Here is a 15,591-nt window from a genome sequence, read left to right as displayed (position 1 = left end):
GCTTCACACTTTACTTTTCTTATGTATTCTTTATATGATCTGTAAGTTTCATCGGTTCAAAGTGCTTCTTTTTGAAAAGGCTTTAGTTAAAATGGCTTGAACAAGTCACTAATCACGAGTGTATGCAAATTTTGAAGTCTTAGCATAACCAATTTTTGTCTACCAGGAAAACAAAAAATCCAAAATAATCAGAAAAGTAAAACGTACATTTTATTACTGTTTGAGATTTTTGGCATTACTAATAATTTTTCAGTTATTTTGAAAAAAAAAGGAATTTTTTTCAAAATCAGAAAAAATTTTTATTTTAAAACCAATTTTTTTTCAAAATTGAACAGTTTGAACCAATAAAACTTATAGATCATTATAAAGAATACATAAACAAAATACCTTGTGAAGCAGTAACGATTTATTTTATTTGGGATGCTAATTAGGGGGTGATTTTCGCGATTGTTTTTACCAAAATATAAAAGGGAGCAAAAATATTTTGAGCGTAACTCACTTACTTTTAATGTTAGAAGTTAAAAAAAAAACAAAAATAAACCTGTTTTTAAACACTTTAAAAAAAATTTTAATAAGTTTTCCCCGGAAAGTGCTCCGTTTTTTGGTTATTTCACTTTGAAATATTCGATTTGGAATTGGACGAATAAGGACCTACTTTTCATTAGTTACAACTCCGCTTCTACTGGGTATACAGATTTCATGCGTACTCCATTCTTTTCACTATTTATAAGCTATATTTTTACAAGAATATCTTCTTCGATAAAATACTTACTTTTTGAGTTATTTGCGAAAAACCGTCTAAAAACATGTTTTTTGTTGTTAAAAATGAATATATTCACTCGCAAATAACTCTATATTTTTCACCCCCGAGAAGGGGTATTCCCCTCCATTTTTGTAAAATGAAGGGTGTGTAGAGTAGTCAACTTTTTCTTATATAATAATAGACAATTTCAACTACCTATTCCCAAATTTTCATCCTTTCTTTATTTTTTTTTTGGGTCAGATTATTCTTTGACCGGGCTATGTATCAATTTGAAACGATAAAAAATGACCTACAGTATCATACGCAAAGCATGCGAAACATGGGTGCTGAAAAGTCAGAAACAGACCTTTTAGAAAGATTGAAGAGAAAAATGCTAAGAGCAATATAATATGGAGGTGCGAAAATAGATCAGTGGAGAAGAAGAACCAATAAAGAATTGGAAGAACTGTATAAAGAGCCAACGATAACGATGACGATCAAAGCACAGAGAATAATATTTGGGGCAAATCGAAAGAATGAGAAGTAAAAGAATGCCAAAATGGTACTCTTACGTAGACCATAACAAAAGAAAAGGAAAGGCAGGCCAAGAGAAAGATGGGAGGACAGTGTGTACGAAGACCTGAAGAAAAGTAACATTGAGAGATGGAAACAACTAGCATTGAACTGAAGGAGAGGGGAGTAGGTGGTGAAAGATTGTATAAATGGGGACTGAATTGGAATTATATAAAATTTATAAGACTAAAATAAAATATAATCAGAAATGTAAACGTTTTATTCCTAGGCCAACAAGGAATATTGAGCTTAATAAATAATAAAAAATGTAGTTTTATATCGTAAAATGTTTGGAAAAAGTTCTTCATTTTATATTTGCTATCCACATTTGCGGATACGTGCTGTCGCCACAATTATTCAATGTGTACTCCCAACTAATATTTCAGGAGGCACTATGGGAAAGAATTGAAGGTGTAAGGATTGGAGGGAGCATCATTAATAACATAAGATTTGCAGACGATACCGCAATCATGGCAGAGAATATAGACAATTTACAAATTCTCCTAGATATCATTAAGAGAGAAAGCAAAAAGATGGGACTAACAATGAATATAAATAAAACCACATTAATGGTGATCTCAAAAAACCCTGTTGACAACATACATCTGACATTGGAGGTAAACCGATAGAAAGAGTCGAGAGGTATAAATACCTAGGAGCAATTATAAACTCACAATTAGATCAAGATGAGGAAATAAAGGTGAGAATAGAAATAGCTCAAAAAGGATTTATAAAATTCAAGTTAATGTTTACAAATAAGAAATTGAGTATGGACATTAGATTGAGGTTAGTCGAATGTTATGTTTGGTCGCAACTACTATATGGGGTAGAAGCTTGGACTCTAAAAGCACAATCCGTAAAAAAATTGGAGGCATTCGAGATGCGGCTGTATAGGCGTATTCTGAAAATTCCTTGGACTGCAAAAGTCTCAAACGAAGAAGTGTTAAGAAGAATTGGACATGGCAGGATATGAACACAATTAAAATAAGAAAAACATCGTATCGGGGCCACATACTTCGTAACTATAAATACTCTCTGCTACACGTCATCATGCAAGGAAGAGTAGAGGGGAAAAAGGTTTGGGAAGAAAGAAGAAATCATTGCTGAGGAATATCAGAGATTGGACTAACCTCAGTGTTGAACAGATATTTCACTTTGCAAAAGACAGAGAAGCGTTTAAAAAGGTGATCACCAACCTTGGTTAGAAGACGGCCTAAGAAGAAGAAGAAGATCCGCATTTACACATCATTTTTACTGTCAACGTCCGGTGTTGAGTGTCAGTTGTCAGTTGAAGGGTACAGGTTCATATATCGCCGAATTATTTTTGTTTGAAAAACCGTCCATATAGAGGAGGTGCCCGGCAAAGGGAGGTGTCCGTTAAGAGAGAGTTTACTGTATTTCATATTATTACTAGAATTTATTACTTTATTAAAACTATTTATCACTTTTGATTCATTGTTTCAATTTTTTTGTGGGTTTTTATACTTTTATTACTTCCAAAGTAACAATCACTAAAATTGACTTTTCAGCCTAGGTCCAAAATACCTATACGCGATTTTCGGCAATTTCGTGAAATGAAAATAATATTTACCTACATTTATTTTTTAATAAGGTTTTTAAAAAATAATTTAGATTATTTAATGGACACTTTGAATTTTGTACATGTATAATATACTAATTATAGAGATAATATATTTAATTTAACGCTAACTATGAAAGTAAAGCAGATGTGCTATTACTCATATTTAAATAACAGCTGCACAAAATACTACGACCGCAAATCTATAACAATTACATGTCTGGCGTCTGGGAACGTTTAGACAGCGTTGCCAAATAACGGAAGTCACAACGAGCGGTGTGGTATACGGAAGTCCCTACGCGTTGTGTATATCACGTGTATTCTCGTACGGGAGCGACACTAGCGCTGGTGATATACCGTCGTACTAAAATCTGATCTTATGAGTATATTAGATACGATGTGACTTCTAGTGAAATTTTTGATATAAGCCTTCTAATACCATCTAGTAGTAGTTCGTAAAAATTTAGGCAAAACGTTGTGACTTCCGAAATCGGAAGTCATAACGGTATATATGAAGTGACAACGTATTACGAGAATCTACTTTGGAAGTTACATGGATACATGTATCAATATATATATATATATATATATATATATATATATATATATATATATATATATATTAATAATATAGGTATGCAAAGTCCGCAAATAGTGTGCTACTTTTTTATTAACAAAATGGCGCCCCCAAATCGTGTTTTTTCAATATTTGCTCCATAACTCCGAACATTTTAACTTCACACCAAAAACACCCTAATAAAAATTCACCGAAATTAAATTCTGCATAAAGACATGTTTTTGCCGATCTGCTCCGACGACAATTTTCCTCGGAAAATGCGGGTTTTCCCAACAAAATCTTTAAATTTCAAATAAAGTTCTAGATAAGTAATTATCTACCAATAATTAAATAACTCGGTGACATAAAGCTTTCTTGGTTTATATTATAGTTCCAGAAGCCGGTGAAAATTAAACGAATATTTTAGCAACAATTCAATTGTTAATTAATAATTTACGGTCGCAATAATAACCAAAATAATTATGATACACTGATCAAACTTTGAAATCTTATAAAGATGAGATGTCTATTTAATATTTTGTCGACAAAATATAAATTTTTAATTTTTTTGAATAATCTTTAAATGTTAAAAAAAATAGTTATAAATAAATTAACGTTTCTCAGAAAGTTTTTACTATATTCTAATTTTAAAAAATAGGTAAAATGCGTATTTCAAAGATCTTGAAAATGAATGCTTTAAAACTTTTTTGCAACCATTTGCAAAAAAGTTATGAAACAGCAAAGTAAACATACGATTAATACGTTGTTTATAATTTTTTTTAATTCTTTCGAAGCGTAAAAGTGAGTTTAAAGTACAAGCTAATTACTTACAAAAAATAACGATTATTAGTTTAATGGTTATATTTTAATTAAAGATTATAACTATTTTTTATTTACACAGGCGAAAGTAGACTAATACAGTACCGTAGCTAAAATTTTCACTCGAAGCGACGACCGCCGCGCGACGTACCGTAGTTAATAAATAAAATTATTTATTATAACCCGTCCACATACACAACTCGCGCGAGTTTAAAGCGTGTCAGTCGCTTCGAGTGAACATTTTAGCTCCGGCTCTGTATCAAGCCTACTTTCGCGCTAAAAATTACAAAAAAAACATTTTTAATCTTTGATTAAAATATAACCATTGAACTAATGTTTGATATTTTTTGAGAGTAATTAGTTTGTACCATAAACTCACTTTTAAGCTTTGAAACAATTAAAACAAATTATAAACAACTGAGTAATCGTAAGTTTACTTTGCTGTTTCATAACTTTTTTGCAAATGGTTGGAAAAATTTTTAAAGCATTCATTTTCAAGACCTTTGAAATACGCATTTTAAGTATTTTGTTAAAATTATAATATAATAAACAATTTCTGATAAATGTTAATTTGTTTATAACTATTTTTTTAAACTTTTAAAGATTATGCAAAACAATGAAAAATGTATATTTAGTCGACAAAATAATGAATAGGCATCACACCTTTATAATCTTTCTAAGTTTGATCAATGTCTCATGATTATTTTGGTTGTTATTGCGACTGTAAATTGTTAATAAACAATTGAATTGTTGCTAAAATATTCGTTTAATTTTCACCGGCTTCTGCAGTTATAATCTATACCAAGAAAGCTTTTATTTCACCAAGTTATTTAATTATTAATAAATAATTACTTGCCCAAAAAATTTATTTGAAAATTCGTGATTTTGTTGGGAAAACCCACATTTTCCGAGGAAAATTTTCGTCGGAGCAAATCGGGAAACCATGCCTCTATGTAGAATTAAATTAAGGTGAATTTTTATTTGAGTGTTTTTGGTGTAAAGTTAAAATCTTCGGAGTTAGAGACCAATAATTGAAAACACACGATTTGGGGGCGACATTTTAATAAAAAAAGTAGCACACTATCTGCGGACTTTGCATACCTAATATATAGGATCATAATATTCGATTCCAGCAATAAAATTGCTGGTAAATAACCTTTCTTTGTACTTTACTAATTAGACCAGTGTATTATAACTATTTTTTTTTCAAAATTGAAAGATTATGCAAAAAAAAACGAAAAATTTATATTTTGTCGATAAAATATTAAATAAGCATCTCATCTTTATAATCTTTATAAGTTTGATCAATGTATCATGATTATTTTGGTTATAATTGCGATCGTAAACTGTTAATTAACAATTGAATTTTTGCTAAAATATTCGTTTAATTTTCACCGGCTTCTGGAATTACAATCTATACCAAGAAAGCTTTGATGTCACTAAGTTATTTAATTATTGATTAATAATTACTTACCTAAAACTTTATTTGAAAATTAGCGATTTTGTTGGGAAAACCCGCATTTTCCGAGGAAAATTTTCATCGGAGCAAATCGGGAAGAACATATCTCTATGCAGAATTTAATTGCTGTGAATTTTTATTTGGGTGTTTTTGTTGTAAAATTAAAATCTTCGGAGGTATAGAGCAATAATTGAAAAAAATACGATTTGTCGGCGCCATTTTGTTTATAAAAAAAGTAGCACACTATCTGCGGACTTTGCATGCCTATATTATTAATATATAGGATCTTATAATTCGATTCCAGCAATAAAATTGCTGGTAAATAACTTTTCCATGAATTTTGCTAATTAGCCCAGAGAGGGGAAGTAGTAACGCTGAACAGGTTTTTATATTACAAAAAAGCGCAATCAGAACTCTACTTAACTTGAAATACAGGGATTCATGTAGAGATAATTTCAACAACTCAACATACTAACAATGGCTGGAACATACATATATTTTTTTTCTTTAACCTCCCAATTTATTTACAATCTGTAAAACAAGTTACAATGAGTAAATGCTGTGACCACTAGTGTAGGTGACTTGGAGAAAATGATTCATTAATCATTTTCTTTACAAATATTTTACATAGCTATAAAATTGTTTGTCTCTGGGAATTACGGCACATATAACTAAAATCGCGATGGTAAATCACTAGGTGTATTTTGTCTAAGTCTTCGTCTGACTGGTTGTCTCATCAGGTTTCTGGCTAGTACATTTGGATGTTGTGTCAGTAAGCATACATATATGAATGTTTACTTTTCATTTTTAAAAATAGACATAAATTCTTGAAATACCTAACAAACCATAATTCTAATACAGGAAACAATCTCATAAACTATAAGGTACCAATACATAGACTAACAACATCTGAGAAAACTACAGAATATGTCTGTATTAAATTCTTTAAGGTACTAGTACACTTTAGAAGATTAAACTTTTTACATATTAATATCTAACTCTTAGAGAGCACAAAAAATATATCTTTTTTCACTTATGCACATACACTAATATTAATTGTAGAGGGCGCAAAATTCGAGGCCTCGAAAAATGATGGCGGACAGTTAATCTCAGGATTAGGATATCTGAAACAAAAAAATCGTACTGCATTTGAAAAAGGAAGGTTTCTTACATAACAATTTACCACAGTTTGATCAAAAAATAAATATTTTTTAACCATGAAAAACTGAAGAAAAACGGGTGATTTTTTCACAAAAATTTTTCAAATTTCCGTAAAATCTTTTTTTTGAGAAATTTCTTACTAATGGTGGTAAATTGTCAGGTAAGAAACCTTCCTTTTTCAAATGCCGTATGATTTTTTTGTTTCAGAGATCCCAGTCTTGAGATTACCTGTCTGCCATCGGACCTATATATTTTTTGATGAAAACCTAAGTGAAAAGATATATGTTTTTTTGTATTCTCTAAGAGTTAAATATTAATGTGTAAAAAGTTTTATGCTCATTTTTAACAAAGGTTCTGAGGAAAAAAATCTTGAAAAATGCTTATTTTTGGTCTTCTAAAGTGTACTAGTACCTTAATAAACTGCCTTACAGCATCAATATAGAAACTGACATAAATAAATATAGAAAGTCTGTTCAACAGTTGCTCATATACCTAGAACCGTACAAAGTGGAAGAATACCTTCAAGCTGACCTGCAAGGAGACTGAGGGCTCTTATCTGAATCTAAATGTCACTGTTGTTATTATTATTATTATATTTTAATATCACTTTTATGTTAAGTGTACATTGTTTCAGCAACCCTTATAAATTGTACCTAAGTGATACCAGTCTCTCTATTGCCAATTTATTTTTGTAACTTATGAATCCTGAGAATAAAGCTTTTTTCTATTCTATTCTATGGTGTTTTCATAAATTTTCCTTCTAAACAACAAGATCGTCTGCAGACGGTCTACCATTTGTTGAGCTGGACCAAACCAGAGACAATAGGTTTGTTCCAACACAACAAAAAACCGTCATGAAACAATCACGAAACTGAGCAGTAAACAAAATAATCCATGGAACATATTAGTTTGCTAACTGCGCACAGTTTTGTGATCGTTTCATGACAGTTTTCGTTGTGTTGGAACAAACCTCATATATCGCCAAACCGACCTCAGATTCGTTTTTCTCTCACCCAAATTACCCCAAAACCAAAATTCTTGAAACTTAAAACCAGTTATTTCTATCTTGCTGATTAAAGGGTTGTAGAGATTATCTATTTTCGAAATTTAACTCTAACATACACATAAAAAATAAAGCTCCACAACATGAAATCAATCTTTTGTTATCACTTTATATTATTAATCAATGCTATTTACTCACTTTCTTCATTTGTTGTTTGCTTTTCTTCAAATGGTTTAAATTTATATTCATCTTGTTCTGCTTTAATGTGTATAGGACCTTCATTTAATTCTGAATAATCAAATGCTAATGCGTTGTAAGGACTTTCTCTCTTGCGTTCTTCCTTAATTTCTATTTTGAAGACATCCAAAGGACCAACACATGTATCATTACCTATTATTTCTATTTTACAAGTTTCTTCACTAGTTTCTTGTTTTACTTCCATGTTTTTAAATTTTATTTATGTACTAATTATCAGTTTTATGCTTACACTTGACTTATACACAATCCAAAATAAGTAATATAATATAATATAAACAGTTAAAATGTAATTAATTCACTTTTTACAAGAGTACAAGTACAAGAGTCAAGTCAAGAGTCAAGAGTTAACCTAGAATTTTTGTGTTTTTTGCAATTTGACACTTTACATCACGTCACATCACATCCACCTCCACAATGGTTGGTGCAGTATAAATCCCGATACACGTCATAGCAAGTGACGTCACATGATACCAATGCAAAATTTAAGTTATAATAGGTCAGTTGAATCGTCTAATTTCAAAACCCAACAAATCCACTTTTTACTTTTTATGAATATTGAGTTATTCATGTAAACATATTTGTAATCTTGGTTATACAAGTTTTGGTTATACAAGATACAAGTTTATACTGAATTTCCGATGCAAAATCCTCCAAATGTAATCTTAATTTGCGTTTGAAATATTGGGTTGGTTTCAAAATCCATCAAATCCAATGAATACCCTTAAGCTTAACTTTCATACCAAAACAGTTTTTTTAATTTCCCAACATTTGACCTCAGTGGATTTGTCGGGTTTCGAAACTAAACGACTCAGTTCCTTCTTAGAATCTTTTAGCCAAGTACAATCTAATTACAGCAACTAGATACAGTTGAGTCCACGAGTCTTTACTCGTGCGTCATCATTTAAAGCATACGAAATAAGTCGGAAATTTACTAATACTCTCGGCTAATTAGCAAAATACAAGGAAAAGTTATTTACCAGCAATTTTATTGCTGGAATCGAATCTTATTATTGTATGTATTAATAATATAGGTATGCAAAGTCCGCAGATAGTGTGCTACTTTTTTTATAAACAAAATGGCGCCCGAAAATCTTTTTTTTTTTCAATTTTTGCTTTATAACTCCAAAGATTTTAACTTTACACCAAAAACACCCAAATAAAAATTCACCGCAATTAAATTCTGCATAGAGACTTGTTTTTCCCGATTCACTTCGACGAAAACTTTCCCCGTAAAAAGCGGGTTTTTCCAACAAAATCTTTAATTTTCAACTAAAATTTTAGATACGTAATTGTTAATCAATAATTAAATAACTTGGTAAGGTGAAAGCCCTTTTTGTATAGATTAAAATTCCAGAAGCCGATGGAAATTGAATGAACAGTTTAGCAACAATTGAATTGTTAATTAAAATTTTATGGTCGCTATAATAACGACAATAATTATGATGCATAAGAATAACTATGATTTTTTCATAAAAAGACACTATACCTATCTAATGTACTTTACAGAATTGAAATTGGATTATTGAAGCGGCCTCAGGAATAGTTTAAAATTATAAACAATTTTTTGGCTTAAAAACAAATAGAATATCTCGGGAAATATTAAACTAAATTAAATTGTAAAAACGGCATTCGAAAAACAGCGGCAGGGAGCTTCTTTTAAAATAAAAAATGTTTAATTGTGATGAGTAGTTCCTGAGATACAACCGGTCAAAGTTGACCAGAATTTACGGCAAAGATATAAACAATAAGATCATAATTTTCAAACCATCACCATTTTTCCTCTTTCTCCACACCAATTTTCATATCCTTAAAATACTCATAACATATGTTATTATAATAAAAACTATCGATAGTACGTGTGAAAATTGTCAAAAATAGCAAAATTCCAATCCAAAATTAAGTTGGAGAAACTGTAACCCTCAAAGTTCAAAATCGGTATACGTTAAAAAAATGTATTTTCTCGGCTTCCCATGGAGCAATTTGCTTCATTCTTTTTTTGTTCCCAATAAACCGGGAGATATTAACAGAAGTTCAACCACGATTTTCTAAGTCCTGCCCTTTGTAATACTGGAAGGTTAGAGAAGGTACTTACAATTTGTGGAAAAATCCACGGGTTTCCTGCGACATTTTCCTGTGAAAATTAGATTTTCCATGAAAAAAAAATTGGAAGTTGCGATGAATTTTTAAGTCCTGCCATATCCATAGAATAACAGGACACTATCTATTTTATGAAGAAAATTTTTTGGGCAGGACGGTTGCAAAAGGACTAAGGGAGTATTGGGACCGTGCAAGTTCGGCAAAGCGACCTCTATTTCTTCGCTCTGTACTTTTTTTCGCACTTTTAATTATATTGGCCAATTATATTAGTCCTGGTTGCTGGATAATTGTCAAGACCGTAGTCCAAAAAAATAATAAGAAGAAAAAATAAGATGCAGGTTATGTTTAGCAAACGTAAACAATTGTATGTAGTAAATAAAATCAGTTATTAAAATGCAGTACTGCAAGCAAAATACAATTAATTAAATTTACCTTTATATAATAATTGCATATCATATCAATATTGTGGAGCAATATATAATTTTCCTGCGTCAATGACAGAAGGTATGAAATATACGTCAATTTGACAATTTCAATTGACAATATGAATTATTTAAGATAGTTGCAATATTTCTACGCGACTCGCGCACGGTCGTTTCTCGTTTCCCTTTCCAAGTACATGCACACCGCGAATACAGATATACAAACATGTAATGAAAATGATGAAATTTTCATAATTTTTTAAGTCCTGCCAACTTAATAAATTAATCATATTTATTTCAAAATGACCAAAAAAAATGTTGGCATGACGTCACCTAATGTTTAACTGCACTTGTTTCTTGGAAAATTCTGTATAAAATTTTCACTCTGGTTCCGTGATTTTCTGTCATAAAATACATTTTGTTATAAAATAAATAATTTCAGTAGACATTATTCAAAATTGCAGGATGTTTAGTTACACCTTTTTTACTATATATAGTTAAAAAATTTGTAAGAAAATTCGTGGAAAATTACACGATTTTCTAAGTCATGCCATTTCGCACATATCTCAAGAAGGTTAATATAAATCTATTTTCAAAGAGGCAGGTATTGGCTGTGAGTTTCGACGGTAGCGCTATCTCGCGGTTTGAAACTTATACTTTTCTGATAAAATTTATGTATGTGAAATATACAAAACGAGAAAAATAGATACTTATCTAGAAAGACACAAATTATGAACTGAAATATTATTGTAACCTGATTACTAAACGAATACACAGAATTAATAGTAAAATTAATTATGTTTTTTTATTTTATTCATTATAATTTTAATATTTAATATATAAGTTCGTGAGACTGGATGACTGCTTACGCAAGAGACCATTGAGAAAAAGAATAAGTTTATATGAATTATTTAACATTTTAAAGGTTACCTCTGTTTATTTTTGTGTGCTTACTGCTTTGATTATTAAAATTTGCAATTTGTATGAATTGTAATTTGTTTGAATTCTATCAAAATGGATATTAAACATTATACTGGATTCAGTCTTATTTCCCATGATATCCAATTTCAATCAGCAACACCAAAAAAGGAAAGGATTTAGTTGATACAGGACATGTACGCAATGTTTCCGAATATAATAACTGCATCCAGTACTGTTATATTCAATATTTTTACATGAATCAATACAACAGCTGCAATATCTTGTTTTCTTTTTTGAAAAATCCATATTACCCACCATTTCAGTTTGTGAAGTTTATCAAATGCACAAAACAAAACTGCCAACTGCCACTAACACAGCGTTGCCACATTTTATTTAGAAAATCTACTGTAAGTTTAGCTTACTAAAATCTACTTATCAAAAACTAAAATATACTATAAAACTTTATTAATATATTTGTATATAATTTATGACTTTTTATAATAAAAATAACAGCTGACTAACTAGAAATTTTTTTTATTTAGCTAATGCCTCGACAACTAATGGGCATTGGCATGGTGATGGTACAGTGGATTTTACCAGTTAGGTAGCTAGTGTTAAGTCGACTTTACATTACATGATTTATCATGTGATTTGTCATATGATTTGGTCATGGAGTAAAATTTACATGTTTATGTACTATCGGCACAATCTGGCAACCCTGTAAGTTGTGAAGTAAGGCACTAATACGTCAACGCGGATGGCCGATGGCAGATCTCATTTGCTTTCTCGTTTGCTTTCTTCCACTGAAAAAAGATATGCCCAAATAGAGCGGGAAGCCCTAGCTCTGACATGGGCTGCTGATAAGTTTCAAGAATATATCACTGGGATACCGATTGTTTTAGAGACTGACCACAAACCGTTGGTCCAAGTACTAAAATCAAAACCGATCGATGAGCTCACACCTCGCTTGCAAAGACTCAGAATTAGATTGATGAGATATGATTATGAGGTTCATTATACTCCAGGCAAAGAGCTGGTTGTAGCGGATGCTCTTTCACGTCGGTTCGATGAGAATAGCAGTGACCCAATTGAAGACGAATTAGCAAGCGAAGTAGAAGCTCATGTTCATCTTATAGTTAGTTCGGTTCAAGTAAAGCCGTATTTTATTGAAGAAATTAAGGAAGAACAGAGAAAAGATCCCATTTGTTTAAAATTAAGAGAATATTGTACGTCGGGTTGGCCTGAACAAAATAAATTAGAGGAATGCTTAAAGCCTTATTATAATTATAGGTTGGAGTTGTCTTTTAGCGATAATCTATTATTGAGAAATTCCCGATTATTTATCCCTAGATGTCTACAATTTCGGTGTTTAGAATATCTCCACCAAGGTCATTTAGGGATTGTAAAATGTAGAGCGAGAGCAAAAGCTTCAATATGGTGGTTGGGTCTATCCACTCAGATCGAAAATTTAGTTAGAAATTGTCCTATATGTATAGAACATAGAACAAATCCGGTAGAGCCCCTTATAAGGGATCCTTTTCCTGAGCGCCCATGGCAGAAAGTTTCTTTGGACCTTTTTAAACATAACTGCTGGTACTTAATTGTTACTGACTATTATTCCCGTTTCTTTGAAATATTTAAATTAACCACTATGACTGAATTGGTAATAATATCCAAACTTAAAGAACTTTTTAGTCGGTATGGGATTCCAGAGATAGTGCGTTCAGATAATGGGCCTCAATTCAGTACTCAATTTAGAATATTTGCTTCTCAATATGATTTCAGACATATTACTAGTAGCCCTTATTTCCCTCAATCCAATGGATGCATAGAGGCTGCAGTTAAAATAGCAAAAAATCTCCTTAAGAAAAATGAAGACCTTAGTCTAGCTTTATTAGCTTATCGTACCACACCCCTTGAATGTGGATTTTCGCCTTCCGAACTACTAATGAATCGTAAATTGAGATCTCCCTTACCCGTAATTCCAGAATTGTTAAATAATCCCGTTAATACTGATTCGGTGGTAGAAAGAGAGAATAGAGCGAAAGAAAAATCAGCCTTCCAGTTTAATAAAAGACATAGGGCCAGGACTTTGTCAGATTTATCTATAGGAGACAGTGTTTGGGTAATTGATTTGAGGTTGTACGGAAAAATTTCATCCATTTTAAACGAACCAAGATCTTATATAGTAAAAACCAAGTCTGGAAATTACAGACGAAACCGTCATGACCTCATTCCAGCACCATACTACTTTGAACCTGAATTTACTCCAGCACTGCCTCTGCCCACTTCTGATTCTAATTTTAATAGTAAAGAAGGTAGGTGGGAAGATTGTGCGAGTCGGAAGGATTGTGCGGGAAACAGTGAGTTGTGTAATGATAACAATATTGTGCTAACAGTTCCAAATACAGAAAATAACTGTTCTAATATGGAACAGGATTCGTCTCGTCCGAAAAGGATATCTCGACGGCCAGCTTATCTGAAAGATTATTTAATTTCATGAAAATTTGTTTTTGTAAAGAGGGAGATGTACTATCGGCACAATCTGGCAACCCTGTAAGTTGTGAAGTAAGGCACTAATACGTCAACGCGGATGGCCGATGGCAGATCTCATCTCTTCTACTGACTGTATTGTATTGAGTTCAATAAACCTGAGAAAGTGCAAGAACCCTTTTACTTACATAACAGAACAGTTTACACTGTGTGATTTGTCATATGATTTTGCCATAAGCATTGTGTTTTATCATAAGCATTGTCATGCGGCTCGTCATGGGCAAAATCATATGATAAATCACGTGATAAATCATGTAGTGTAAAGAAGATTTTATGTGTAGTGTGTGTGTTGAGTAAGTGTATTGTTACTTTGGAAAGTCGATGTCATTGTCTTTGCAGAGACGCTAATTGTATCGGAACGTCTGCGGTCCCTCCGGTGGGTACCGATCCCCCAAGGATAGAAACTATTTTCATTTATTAATTTATAATAAACAAAAAATTCTCTACCCTGGTGAAATTCAAACTCACGACCATTCGGACCTTTCGATCCAAAAGTAGGCGCTCTTACTACTATGAGCCACAGAGGGAGTTTAACTAGAAATTAATATGACTGTTTGTAAACAAAAACCAAACTTTTTTATATTTTAACTGGGGAACAAAATGACCAACTATAATTAATTTTTATCAGTTTCATATTTAATATTTATATATAATATTTTGTCATCCACTGATTTTAACATCTGCATATCTGGATCACATTCTTCAAACAATTATTTCGCATTTTACATTAGAAACACGCAAACACAACATTTGTTGTTTTGCAAAGTTACATATATTATAATTAGGCCCGGTCTTTTCACCTCCGAATAAATATTTATTAGGAAGTTTATCCGGCAGATTACATGTAAATCTGTCAAATAACCTCCGAATAACTTTTATTCGGAGGTGAAAAGACCGGGCCTTAGATATTTTAGTTTTCCATCGTTAGCTTCTAACAGGCTCACCGACCACCGAATACCAGAACTCTTCAATAACACCTGAAATAGGTACTGATTGCACTGCTACTTGAAATCTGCAAGTTTGTTACACCAGAATCCAGTTTCATTTCTGTTTAATATTCATCATCTACGTCCTGGGGCTAGATTCCGTGCACTGTAGATATCCACAGTACAGACAGGATAGATATCTACACTTCGCTTTCTATCGATGTCAATTGTCGTGAAAATATTTGAATTTTTAGTTTTAATTGAATTATTTTCTAGTTTTGCTAGTTGATGCTGAAGTGACACTTGTAAAACAAGAAAATATTTGAATTAAAACTAAAAATTCAAATATATTGACATTGATAGAAAGCGGTCGGCGTGTTAGCGATTGTACACAGAATCCCACCCCTGAGTCTTATTTTCGGTAATGACATTGGGAAATTGTAACAAAATGTCTAAAAATTAATTTAGAAATGGGGTAAATACTATTAAAAAGCAAATTTTATTTTAGTCATAAGAAAATGT

The 15,591-nt window shown here is 31.6% G+C and overlaps 1 protein-coding gene across 1 annotated transcript in view; it reads right to left on the bottom strand.

Moving 5' to 3' along the window:
• Positions 1-8,674, bottom strand: part of LOC126880371 (zinc finger protein 91-like) — a 59,798-nt gene extending 51,124 nt beyond the window's left edge. Inside the window, exon 1 of the mRNA XM_050644193.1 lies at positions 8,091-8,674. Within this exon, the coding sequence (XP_050500150.1) occupies positions 8,091-8,334 (244 nt within the window). The 5' untranslated portion in view covers positions 8,335-8,674. The remainder of the gene's footprint in view (positions 1-8,090) is intronic.
• Positions 8,675-15,591: the final 6,917 nt, after the last annotated feature.

The sequence above is a fragment of the Diabrotica virgifera genome, chromosome 2, assembly GCF_917563875.1.
Source record: "Diabrotica virgifera virgifera chromosome 2, PGI_DIABVI_V3a".
NCBI classification, from domain to species: Eukaryota; Metazoa; Arthropoda; class Insecta; order Coleoptera; family Chrysomelidae; genus Diabrotica; species Diabrotica virgifera.
This window is presented reverse-complemented; position numbering and strand designations above follow the sequence as displayed.